This window comes from Macrosteles quadrilineatus, unplaced genomic scaffold (genome assembly GCF_028750875.1).
Source record: "Macrosteles quadrilineatus isolate MER2022 unplaced genomic scaffold, UCM_ALF_1.0 Scaffold_8__2_contigs__length_117827958, whole genome shotgun sequence".
NCBI lineage: Eukaryota > Metazoa > Arthropoda > Insecta > Hemiptera > Cicadellidae > Macrosteles > Macrosteles quadrilineatus.
In genome coordinates this window covers 56,380,728-56,394,178 of record NW_026542601.1, presented here as the reverse complement: position 1 = coordinate 56,394,178, position 13,451 = coordinate 56,380,728, and the positions used below count along the sequence as shown (strand labels likewise).

At 35.9% G+C, this 13,451-nt stretch overlaps 1 protein-coding gene across 1 annotated transcript in view; it reads left to right on the top strand.

Annotated features, from left to right (window-relative positions):
* The window catches only part of LOC129001192 (vacuolar protein-sorting-associated protein 36-like), a 29,634-nt gene extending 16,647 nt beyond the window's left edge, over positions 1 to 12,987 (top strand). Inside the window, exons 3-7 of the mRNA XM_054428405.1 lie at positions 1,605 to 1,771; positions 9,273 to 9,437; positions 10,221 to 10,385; positions 10,652 to 10,867; positions 12,722 to 12,987. Of these exons, the coding sequence (XP_054284380.1) occupies positions 1,605 to 1,771; positions 9,273 to 9,437; positions 10,221 to 10,385; positions 10,652 to 10,867; positions 12,722 to 12,892 (884 nt within the window). The 3' untranslated portion in view covers positions 12,893 to 12,987. The remainder of the gene's footprint in view (positions 1 to 1,604; positions 1,772 to 9,272; positions 9,438 to 10,220; positions 10,386 to 10,651; positions 10,868 to 12,721) is intronic.
* Positions 12,988 to 13,451: the final 464 nt, after the last annotated feature.

The window sequence follows — 13,451 nt, the reverse complement described above, 5'->3', positions numbered from 1 at the left end:
TTTCAGAGGATTTTCAGACCAGAATACACTTTTGTAGATAAGTACATGGCCGCCGTATGCATGACGTCATTTTCAAAAAATGACGGTTTTGTAACAAATGGCAAATGTTTACCTCACTATGTACAGTATTAAAACCAGTTTATTCCTTTTAACTACTGTGTACTACTTATTTCAAAAACGTCCGGTTCCTTTGTGTCACCCTGTATATATATATATATATATATATATATATATATATATATATATATAATATATACAGGGTGGGGCAGAGTGGACTCCCTGATTTGATCGGTTAACTGTATAAAAACCATACAAGATTAATACAAACGCTTTTTATTTCTGAAATCTAAATACAATGCCATTTATTTTTCATTAAGTTTTAAAAATGATATCGTCCAGGTGAAGACCTTGACGAGCGATGCACATATTCAGCCGTTCAATGAAGTTTCCAAAAACTCTACGCAGCATATCTGGCATTATTCCAGTGATAACATCAACAATTGCTTCCTTAAGGGCTTCCAAGGTCCTTGGTCGAACTTTGTAAACCTCAGTTGCAGATTCGGTCACCCGTACACTTGTAATCCATTTCCTTATGGTTTTAGCATCGGGAACACTATCATGACAATTCAAACCAAACCGTCTACGAAATGCTCGCTGGGTCGCCACAACACTATCCTTATTTTTAAAGAACGTTTTGAATACAAAACCACGATGCTCGCCAGTTTACGGCATGGTGACTACTAACAATGGCGTCTTTCACCCCACCACATGAAACCTCTCCCACTCCGCTAACTCGCGCGCACGCTCTTCAGCGACTGATTGAAACTAGGGAGTCCACTCTGCCCCACCCTGTATATATACATATATAAACATTTGAATGAATGGTGTTTTTGGCCTCAGGGGACATCAAAATGAAAAAGTAAATCGGTCCCGGGTCTAGGTCTTACCGTGCCACCTACGGTAATAGCTACTTCCCTGTAGGGAAATTTGCTAAAGGATATAATATAATTTTTCTTAAGTTGACGTGAGGGGCTCTCGCACAATGCCCCACTTCTTCGCAGAAGAGGTTTACATCGGCTTCTGACCACGCGCCTAAGACGCTAGTCTCGGCGCGCGGTGTCACATTTTTTATGTTAACGCTACTCGGACAAATGAAATCTTGGACAGTTGATTTAACCAAATATTATTATTATTTAGACCATCCTCGGACAAATGAAAACTCGGACAACTGATATTTTAATATAGTTTAAAATAATTTAATAAACTCGGACAAATGAAAACTCGGACAGTTGATTTATCTAAATATAATTAGTTATTTATCAAACCTCGGACAACTGATTTTTCTAATATTTTGTAATTATTAACAAACTCGGACAACTGAAAACTCGAACAAATTATCCCCTCAAAAGTACCGTATATTAACAACCTTTGCGTTATGAAATAGTCGATATTAGTAATATAGCTACCGTACCCAATTTAAAGCACATCCCACACTAACTTTCACTCAGACTTGGCTGTCTTTGAATTGTGATTATTTTCTTGTGTTACCAATTTCTGGCGAGTTTCATCACTTTATTGCTTTGGTGCAATGTGTATTTTTTCAGATAAAACTTCTGGACCATGCTTGAAGAGTTTATATGATTATGTTAAACTTTCCTTCAAAGATGGGCTCCGAAATGACTTTATTGGGCTTTTGCAACAAAGTATTGAAATGCGACAGTGGGAGAAGAGTCCAGTGGTCCCAACAAATGCAGCTGGTCAACAAAACAGGGCAAGTCATTTAATTGGTCACTTATTTTAAACTAGCTGAGTACCCGTCCTTTGTACGGGGTTGACATATAAAAGTATAAAATGTTTATTGCAGTTATGGGAGAGGTCAGGGTTTAAGAAAATTTGGTTCTTTGAATTTATAACCGCTACAGTATAGTACATATACCACAGCCATAATGTTCTACCACTGGCACCTAAACCATAGAAAAACTTCAAGTTCTCATTGTGTACCACAGCTTTTTCTTGCTTGTTGGTTCATACTAGCTGTTGTGCCCCCAAAGGGGAGGTAAGTGCTCGGTGTTGGTAACGGCATTTTCAAGTAGGCCACAGACATGGACGACTGGGCATTGGGTCCCAGTGACATTCCTTTATCCAGGATGGAGGGGTGTTTAGCTCTAGGAGAGATGGAAGTGCATCATATTCTCTAACCTACCTGTGTCTGTGGTTCTTTGGGCTTCGGCCTGCTTGTTGTGTTCGACCAGCATTCAGTGTGGCAAATCCTCGACTTTGGAAGTAGCCTTTCCTGGAGGTGAAAACGGGCAAGTACCCGTAGCTCACGGGGACACTCAAGGGCAACGTAACTTTCTGCAGTGTGAGGGTAACGGTTTGTAGGCACTTATGCAAACCAATCCCTGTCTCTGAGCACGGACGGTATGGTTATCTTGAGTGTGGGGGGTTCTTCCTGGAACCTCAATTGAGTCAAGGGTGTCGCCACCTCTGGTGGATAGGTTCATCCGGGTGGGTCCCACTTCTATACCTGCCTCCTTTTGGGAAACCCTGATGGCCTGGCAGTGATGTTGGGTCTGACGGGCAAACGAAGTAGATCGGGTGCTGGGTCCGAGCCCGCCAGGGGTATCTGGGGATCTATCGCTCTGGTTATCTCTGGTTTCCCAGCAACTGGGTAAGGTCTCGATCGGGTAGTGGTGTAAATGGGAGGTGCTGACGGTCCCCTTCCTTCTGGCTATGATGGCGGGTTCTGCCTGTCAGGGATTAGATAGGTCCCGAGTGTTGCTTGCACTAAATGCGTCGGGGCGCTCCATTATGGTCCTCTAGGGCTTGTACCTGGGGGAACCCAGGTGGAGTGACGCTTAAACAAGCAGCCGGAATCCCTGGTTAGGATTGAGGGGCAACCCTCTTTCCGAAGGGTCTGCTTCAGCAGCCGGCGAGCCTGATGACCTTAAGTCATCCGCCCATGATGTGCTAAAGGTTGATGCGTAAGCTTCGGCCTACATCATGGGGCCCGGGTATGTCCTCAAGGATAGGTACCGGGTACGCAGTCAGGGGGCTTCGGCTCTCATGACAAAGAAATAATAATAATAATAATAATAATACTAGCTGTTGTCATAAATGCAAAAATACCCCCGCTGCAGCAAACCTGCCGACTAAGCGAATTTCCATTTGCCTGGATTGATTTTCAATTAATCTATTAACCCTTCCCAGACGGGCGAAATCGTGGGATAGAACAGGAAAAAATTATAGGAAAAATTAAAAATTAATTTTCCTTATTTGTGTTTTGTTATACTGATGAACTAGAAATCCAAAGCCGAATAAATTCAGCAAATAAATGTTTTCATGCTTGCAATAAATTACTTTCATCAAAATCTTTGTCCCGGAAAACAAAAATCAGACTGTACAAAACAATAATTTGCCCAGTTCTCCTATATGGATCAGAAACCTGGAAATTAAATAAAAGAGATGAAAAGAAACTAATAGTATTCGAAAATAAAATTTTAAGGAAGATTTTTGGACCAATATTCAAGCTAGGAGAATGGAGAATAAGACACAATAGGGAATTAAGGCAACTGTATAATAGCACAGATGTAATTGGAGAAATCAAGTGCCGAAGAATCAGATGGGCTGGTCATATATTAAGAAGAGATGAAGATTGTAGACTGGGAAGAGTTTTAAAGGGAAACACTACAGGAAGACGACCCCGGGGAAGACCTAAGCAGAGGTGGTGGAAGCAAGTGCAAGAAGATTTGGAGAGAATTGGGGCAACGGAGGATGATGCGAAAGACCGGTTAACTTGGCGAAGATTTGTTGGTGCGGCCAAATATCACCTCCGATATAAATGGCCCTGGGAGTAAGTAAGTAAGTAAGTGTTTTGTTATACAAGTATACATAAAATAAACACAATGGAACACTTCATACTGTCAAAATGATTTTTTACTCATTTTTAACCATGCGGATATATCCGCTACCTGTCCGCAGAAGAGTAGAAAAGCAGCGGGTATATCCGCCACCCGTCTTTGAAGATATGTCCATGACAACGTTAGGCAATAAATAAAGAACAATATGTTAACAATAAATAATGACAACATAGTGTTGAGCACAAAACGTCGAGGGGGGAGCGTAGGAGAAGCGGTGGGTGCGCGGGGGAGAGGGGGGAGTGCAGGAGAGAGCCATGGAGAGAGCAGGAGAGTGGCGCCTTGGTACCGCGAAACATCTGGTTACTGCTCAAGCACCTGCCAGTCTGTCTGAAGAGAAGGCGGATATATCCGCTTCCTGTCCGGATCATCAAAACCATAAGCGGATATATCCGCCACCTTTATCCGTCCTTTATCGCCAAAGACTTAGGCGGATACATCCGTCACCCATCCGGGAAGGGTTAAATTAACATTTATGTTTAACAAGTACCTAGGTTAGCTGCTACAGGGAAACTAATAAAGTGTGTTTTTTATTAAAATATCAATAGCTTAGTATGAAATAAATAAATCCGCCAAGTTTGATCAAAATATATCCATAAACAAGCCAACTACATTATACAATATTCTCCATAGGTAATAATACAGTAGAACCTTGATAACAAGACTCTCAAGGGGATTATTAAATGAGACTCGTTATCAAGGTTGACTCCTTATTAAGGTTTGCAATAACATGTGATTTGGGGTAAAATAAATTCAAGGGGATTTCAAAATGACACTTGTTATCGAGAGTGACTTGTTATCGAGGGTCTTCTTATCGAGGTTCCACTGTAACATGGTAATTTTAAATTAAAATTTTTTTGAATTTTCTCTGTAACCAATCACTGTACAAAAACACTTGAAATACTAAATTATTTTTTTTAAGCTCTTTAAAAAGGTCTGGAGAAAAATTTATAAATGTTGTGTTTTAAGGGTAAAAAATGAGAAAAAGTCTTTTTACCCCATAAAACCCGTTCCCATGGTCCGATCATGCTGGTTCGCGAACTCATTCAAGTTTATCGCACCTTACACCTTCAAACCAAATTTTATCAAAATCGGACAAAAATTACCCAAGTTATCGTCTGGACGGACACATATACATATATATATATATATAATTATGTGTGATAATTAATAAGTGGACTGTATTTTAGATGAGAATAAAAGAAAACTGTATTTTAAGAAAGAAACATTTTTTAACACTGAGATACAAACAGTATCAATCAATAATTAAACATCAGCTGGTAAAATGAATATTAACATATTAAATCAAATAGTTTTAAAATAAATAATGTGGGGCTGATTATAAGTACTGAACATAACCGCCTACCAAAAACAACTTTAGTGGTTTTTCTTATTTGACATATCCTTGGCAACGTGAAATTCTGGTCTAGTTTGGATTCTGTAGGATCTTGAAAAATTGCTGATTCCTTTAGATCCAGCAGAGTAGGTTGGCATCTTCTTGTCTCTGGAGTTGTCTTTTCTTTCATAATAGTTTGATGGTCCTTTAGTAAGAAAGGATTTTCTTGGGTGGTGAACTTTAGTAGGTCCAATTAGAACCCAACCAAAAATGCTGTGGTAGAGAGTAAGCATACCGCGAGGGGTAGATCTCCGCCCACCATCAAAAATGTCTGGGTACAAATCAGCTCCGAGCAAAACATCAATATCTCCAGGAACATCAAAATGTGGATCTGAGAGTTCAAAGCGTTGGAAGTATTTTCTTATTTCAGGGTCAAGAGAAGTAGAAGGTAAAGAAGATGTAATTTGAGAGAGAACAATAGCGTTAGTGTTTAGGATGGGCCCATGTTGGAAGCGAGGTTTGATAGTGAAATTGACACACCCCTTTTCCTTAACTGATGTTTGAGATAGTCCTTGTACTGGAGCATTAAACTTTTGTCTTTGAAGACCAAGCTGTTGAACACATCGTTCACTAATAAATTAAGCTTGAGATCCTGGATCAATAAGAGCTTGAAATGTCCTATATTTACCAAATGAATCACTCACTTGAATAGCTGCTGTACCAAGTAACACTGAAGTATTTGAGATCCAAATCCTGATGTTACTGGCTTGTCACCTTCGGAAGTGTTTGTTTGGCTTTTGTAAAAATGTGACTCATGACATACCTGATCTGACTTTCTTTGATGTGAACGAGACTCGTCGTGGAGAAGTGTATGGTGTTGTTTACCACAGCTTCGGTAAGTAGACGTTGAAGTACAATTGTCCAAAATATGCCCAATGCTGAGACAATTGAAACAGGCTCGTTTTGATTGAGCAGCATCTCTACGCTCCCCGATTGACAAAGCTGAAAACTTTGTACAAGTGTACACTGTGTTGGATCATTAAGTAAGTCAACACTGATTGAATGGAGAGTTTTTATCTTCTTGGCAAAAGTGTCTCTTAATTTGAAACTCTAAAACAGTTATCTCTTGAGTAATCTGATCTTCTTTCTTCCTAGACATAGGTAGACAAGTTTAAAACATCAAAGAATTTAGAAAATTTAGTTAATTGAAATAAAAGGTTCAAGTAAATAATCCGGCTCGAAGGACCAAAAAATATGTGTGATAATTAATAAGGACTGTATTTTAGATGAGAATAAAAGAAATAATACATTGAAAAATAAGTTAAACTGTATTTTTTTAAGAAAGAAACATTTTTTAACACTGAGATATAAACAGTATCAATGAATAATTAAACATCAGCTAGTAAAATTAATATGAACATATTAAATCAAAGAGTTTTTAAAATAAATAATGTGGGGGCGTGGGGCTGATTATAAGTATTGGAGAGAGAGAGAGAGAGAGAGAGAGAGAGAGAGAGAGAGAGAGAGAGAAATTCTTTATTTATACACATTATTTTGCAGCAATACATTAAAAAATAAAAATATCACATGGGTCACAATAACCTGTGCGTGATAGGGTCCTTACTGGCTGCTTCATCAAAATAAAAGTTCTTCACACTTCACTACACATAACAATAACTTGGTAAAATAAGCATACAATTTAATTTAATATACAATTATAATTATAACAACCTAACAACCATATACAATGTGCAACTCAATAAATTGGGGAACACATTGCTTGATTACATCTGATGAACACATTAACTGTTTTTCCAATTCCCAATTTATTGGACAAATATGTATATAAATTTGAACGAATGGTGTTTTTGGCCTCTGGGGACATCAAAGTGAAACAGTAAATCAGGTATTACTCGACCAAAAAACATAATATGATTTATTTTTGAATTCTTACTTTATATTAAAATGTATTTCACCAGTTATAATTATATAATCCTACATATTTTGGTCTAAGAACCTTCAGTGAAATACCGGCTTTCATTTAAGCTACGTATTTTTTTTTTTTTTATCTCGAAATAACCATTCAATTATAGGCTTTAATTTGAGCTATTGATCGTTTAAATCAGTTAAGCTTAAGATACTGTATTACTCAATCAAAAATCATAAATTTGATTTTTTTCTCGGATATTATATTTATTTTAACGCTGCGGAGCAGCATTGGTCCTCTAGTTCAATTTAATTTTCCTGGATATCAAGAGTAGTTTGGATACTACTTGGGTAGTAAGTTAGGGATGTGATTTTAAACGTAAAAACTTTTAGTGGTTTGTGAGGTTTGACAAAATTGTTCTCTAAAAACAAATGATAAATATATCAATTTGTGTGTTTTTGAAACAAGTAGTACTTAGTTTTTAGTTTTTTGTAGTTTCATCAATTTATAATGAAACCATTAAACAACCATGTGTATAAAATTTTAATAATCATAATATTATTATTAAAAACAGTGGCACACAACCTTAACACTTTACCTTATAAATTATTAGAAATATATTTGATATCATTAAGGTCCTTTGCGGGTTTTGTGTTTTCCTTCTTAAAACTTCAGCTGTTAGTGTGAGGGTTGGGGATTGGCAGAGTCAGGGGTTGGTAGACATTGGTTGCAATCAATAAATTAAAAAAGTACAATTACATACAAGTTGCTAATAATTGTGCCGGTTGACAATTTTCTTTTGATGTTCTAAAATTTGTGGTATTTTTGCTAGTCTCACTGGTATTTAAAGAGCCAGCTGGCTTAGTGGTGAAGGACGGGACTTGGGTCTCCAAGGTCTCGTTTACAAATCCCACCAATCATCAATGGATTTTATCTAAGTGAAAATGCTGCAACCCTCTGGGCCTAGCCTGAACTATGTGTAGCAAACGGGTCTTGGCCATTGGGTTGTAGCCATTGAGAATACAAGAGGAGACAGATAATGCTAATAGTTGTTACTGATTTGGTGACGTAGTTTGGGTTGCTGATGCTTGGATCGTGGTAGTGCCTCTGTGAACCTTTAAATCATTTAGTATTCAAAATGCGTTGTAAAGCAATAGAACTACGAACAAACAAACAAATTATTTCATCAACAAAGACTATATTTCATAACCTACAATAAAAACAGTATTAAAAAACAACGAAATTGACTTACCGACATGCTCGAGGTAGTTCAAGCCGCTGATGCTACTCTGCAACAGCGTTGTTCAGGTAACAGTAGCACCCATTGAGTGTATACTTTAGTATGTGTATACTCAATGCTAGTCTATGTTTTAGGATGTGAAGGTGGAAAAAACCGCTGTTTTAGAAGATGAGCAATCGGGCACCGCACAAAAGTGTTTTAATATAAGAAATGTGCTTGTAAGTAGTTCACAGAAAGTTGTGCGCATGTATAGGACAGAGCCAGCAACAAGGGTCCTTCAAATCTGGATGAAGCAGTGATAACATTTTTTTATTTGTAACTTTGCGAGATATTGACAAACTGACAAAAGACTACTCCAAGGCTACCTTGGACAAGGGTAAACCCCAATTTTCCCTTATTGATTACAACTACTACAACAAGACTTGTTAAGATATGTAATTATCTGTCATTTCAATAATTTTCCTCTATGTTTTTTTTTCAGCTGTGCTATTATTATTAATGCAGCTTCGTCATATAAACAAATAAAATGAGTTTGTAAGATGTGAACATAGCAAAATGCCTAAATACAATTATTCTTTCCTGTATCAACAGTAGTTATTTTCTTTAATTTCAACATGGTAGCAGAGCGTGGTTTTGTTAATATAACAATCTGTTGATAGTGAAGTACTTATACTAGAATAGTGGTGGGAAACGTACAAAACACAGAGCGGTTGGTAGATTTAAACTAAAAGCAAAGTTTAGACATCAATTTACAGACAACCCTTGTAAGCTTGGAGGTAATTCTCTTTAGCTGAATTGTTGAAAACTTCAGTAGGCCTAATTCATCCAGGTATTCATTTTGTATGTTTATAGGTTATAAAACCACGAACTGGAATTGTGGGTATCGAGAGGAGTATACAAGAAAAACACAAACAAACAGACCAAAATATTTCTGCAGCATTTCAAGACCTCAGCAAACTGATGACAATGGCAAAGGACATGGTGAATGTAGCCAAAAACATTTCTGATAAAATCAGGGTAAGATAACACTTATTTGCTATTTGTTGGCCTGCTATTTGTTTTCAAGGAGTGTCTACGTTTAAGCAGTTGCATGTAATAATTTAGAAAGGTAAATGCTTGATTTCTTAAAGAGAAGGTTATGGTACCCATAATCTCATTTCCCCCTTTAATACTTTTCTTTTTCATGCTCTTAGAGACAGTCTTTCTTTGTGTTAAGTGTAAAGAAACCCATATTAATTATTGAAGAACTTTGAAACTAAGGATTTTATCTGGGGATAAAGAAGTAGGCCTAACAAAAATAAGGGAGGTATAAAGAATCAGGTTGATACAAATTTAGAAGTTTTTTTTAAATTGAAATTGCTTAAAACAAACCCAAAAAATGCTGCTAAACAGTTCAGCATTATTATTTATATAAGAAATTGTTCTTATAAAAATTCTAAAATTATTTTTGGACATAAAGGCTTTATGAAGAAGGTTGGTTGACTGGGTTCTGTCGTATTATAGGCCCTGGTAAAGACAAATACTATAGGTTGTGTTCTACCTCTCTCTGATTTTTAAACATTGTCACCTGAATATAGTTTCTTTTTTTAACTTATTCTCAAACTCCTTGTGGGTCAATCAATTTATTTCCAAATATTTAATTAAAACGTATATTAGTTGAGGTACTGTTTTATGAATCTACATAAAAATGTAACAAACATGCATCCTCCACTATTTTTAGTAAGTATTGTATTGTATTTTAAATTTTGGCAGTGATAAAAGGGTGTAGGGGTACTTTTAAAAATATTAGATTTTTGCCAGGAGAAGCAGGGTGGGATCACCGAGGATGAGACTGTCAGATTCAAGTCATATTTGTTGAGTCTTGGAATTGATGATCCAGTTACAAGGGACAGTTTCCGCAGTGAGACACAGTTCCACAAGAGTTTAGCCAAGCAGCTTGCAGACTTTCTAAAACAACCTGTTGAGGTAAGTTTACACACCTTGGACAACTTCAAAATATTTACAGCAAATTTTCCCATAGGGTAGTGCATTTCACCATAGTCATTGACCAATGTATTTTTTTGTATTTGGAGTACCCAGAAGCCATTTAATGTTAAATAAGGTATGCACTTTTGGGATGTTGTAAATTGATATTTTAAAATGGTTCCAAGGGTTATAAAATGGATTGTTATTTCCAATTTTTAGTGCTCAAATTTAAAAAAAATTCTACATAAATCCACACCACTGTACAGGAGGTGGGAGGCATGATGTCACTGGCAGACGTGTATTGTCGGGTCAACAGAGCGCGAGGTCTGGAGCTATTGTCACCAGAAGATCTACTGACCGCGTGTCACACCATGGCTGGGCTCGGACTGCCACTGCGGCTACACAAGTTTGACAGCGGAGTCATGGTGTTGCAGCTGTCCTCTCAAAACAGTGAGGCTGTCGTAGCGGCCACCGAGCAGTCAGTGAGTCCTTTATGATTTGTATGAATCCATAAGTGCATTTTGTTTTGTATTATAAACTGAATCTTGTACACTGGTTTTTACTTTTGTATTTTGCATGTAAATTGTAAATAAAAACTAACGCCATTTACATTGTTAATGTTTTTTTTAAGGGAATACGATCTATTGCTGACCTTTTGTTAGATAGCTTCATTAACTTGTTGTATGCAGACGTTTCCAACCAGGTACAGTGTAGGGATGGATGAGATTTTTAGTTCGAGACGAGACGAGGCGGGATTTTTTATTTCTCATAAAATTTCTAGACAAGATCTAGACGGGATTTCCCTTATCATACATAATGGGAAATGCTCGTTCCACATTTTAACCTGATTTTTTTAAATTTTTAAATATCTATGGTAATGATTTATGACAGGCTGGTTAATACAAAAATAATAATAATAGACAAAAATATTTAAAATATTTTATTAAAAACATTAATAAAAACATCAGTATAAGATATTAATAAGTCCTGACTTATTCAAAATAACTCTTCGGCATAGGAAACATGGAGATATCAACTTTGTATATAGTTCAACTTTGAAAAATATCAAATTGATAAGTCTAAAACAACAGTATTACTAGTTAAGTATCCAGTAACAATTTTTAAGTCTTGTGTTATTTTTAGAATGATTTTGGAGTGACTTATTTTGTCTATGTTTACAGGACAGTTGAACCTCTATAAGACAAATTTCAAGGGGTACGGGAAAAATTCGTACTATAGAGGTATTCTTAATAAAGAGGGTCGTTTTATCGAGGTTTAATAGTGCTGTTATTCTTCTTATAGAGGTTTCTCCTCGCTCCAAGGTTTCTCCAAACAATTACTGAGGAAGGAGGAGGGATGGGTGGGGGTTTCATGTTGAGACAAGCTTCTGTTTGTTTTGAAAACTACGTACTATGGAGGTTAAGATTATGATAAATTCGTCTTATAGAGGTCACGTTCGTCTTGTAGAGGTTTTGTGCTAAGAATATTCGTTGTATAGAGGTTAATCAATCCTAGCCCATGTCACAAACAAATTCGTCTTATGGAGGTTTTTAACTTAATTACTACGTTGTATAGAGGTGTTTTTAGCATTGACCTATATGAAAGTGTCAAGGGGATTTAAAAAAATTCGTCTTATCGAGGAATTCGTTTTATCGAGGTTCGTACAAACGAGGTTCAACTGTAGTTAGTAAAACATGTCTCACACTGCCTAAACTAACAAAACTTCTCATCATTTGCTATGTAAAAAAAATTTATAAAACAATTGAAGCAACACTTCCATGTAAAAAATTAATAATTAAATGAAAACGCCTTTGAAAAGTTTTTTTTAATTTTTAAATTTAAAATAAAAAAAATAATTTAACCTTTTTTTAAAAATGTTTAAATCTTGTCTCGAAAAAAAATCTCAACCAAAATAGAATCTTGTCTTGTAGAACATATCTACTATTCTAGATTAGTAAACTTAAGGCGGCATTATCGACAATAGCACTGGAAGTCTACAATATTACTATTGTCTGGATGTACTCATAATATTGCTTCAACAGTTTCAAAAGTATGCAGTCTTTCTGGCTTTGTCTCCATATCATCTCAAATATCTATTGATCATTTTCCAGAGATTGAGTGGAAAGTTTAAAGTCTTGAATGTGGTATGATTTTATAATACCTACCTAACTATAGAGTATAGACTGTTTCTCTTTTGGTTTAACTTTTCCATAAGACTACTTTTTCATTGAGTATTTAAAATCACAATTCCCCATATAAATTATTTTACCTCTGTAGTATTTCTTACTGTGTATTTTATTGCAAGTTTTATTTTTTTTAATTAATGTTTTGCTCAGATCCGAGACTTGGGCTCCATCAGTGCTGAACAACTTGCTCAAGAACTCGGAATCTCTGTTGTTTTGGCCAAAGAAAGACTTCTGGCTACTGAGAAAGCTGGCAAAGCCTGCAGAGACGATACCATAGAAGGCCTTCACTTCTACCCTAACCTTTTTCTTGAAAAGGTTTAATCTAGTTTAGTAGTAAATTTATTTGTAAAATTTGTATATACAATAAAAACTATCTTTCTTGTTTTTTATAGTTTTCTTCATCTTTTTGTATTGGAGTAAAATATTAATTGAATCTTGACGGTTGTTTGGTAAATTAACCACTCTTTAAACTACTTTACAATTATTTATTCTCTGCTTGTAACTCCCATCTTAACCCTCCAACTGGCAATGGACAAACTCTGTAGTGGCAATGCATTTTTGGCAATTTTGCAGTCATATTTTGAAAAGTCATATAAACTAAACCAACAGAGCAAACCTATTAAACCGTACACTATAATTGATCGCAATGAAATGAAGAATTTTAAAATGGCAAAAGAATAAATATTTAGAACAGTAAATATTGACATTAGGTATAAAAAATTGTTTTTTTTTTAATTTTTGAAAGTAAACTTTGATGCATAAACCAAAAATTTTTCATGTAAAATTCAAGATATACAAAATGTTTGCAATTTATTTCCCTACATGGAAATGTAAAAAAATGCAATTACCATTTTTTTTTCCAAAGTTATAACCCAAAACC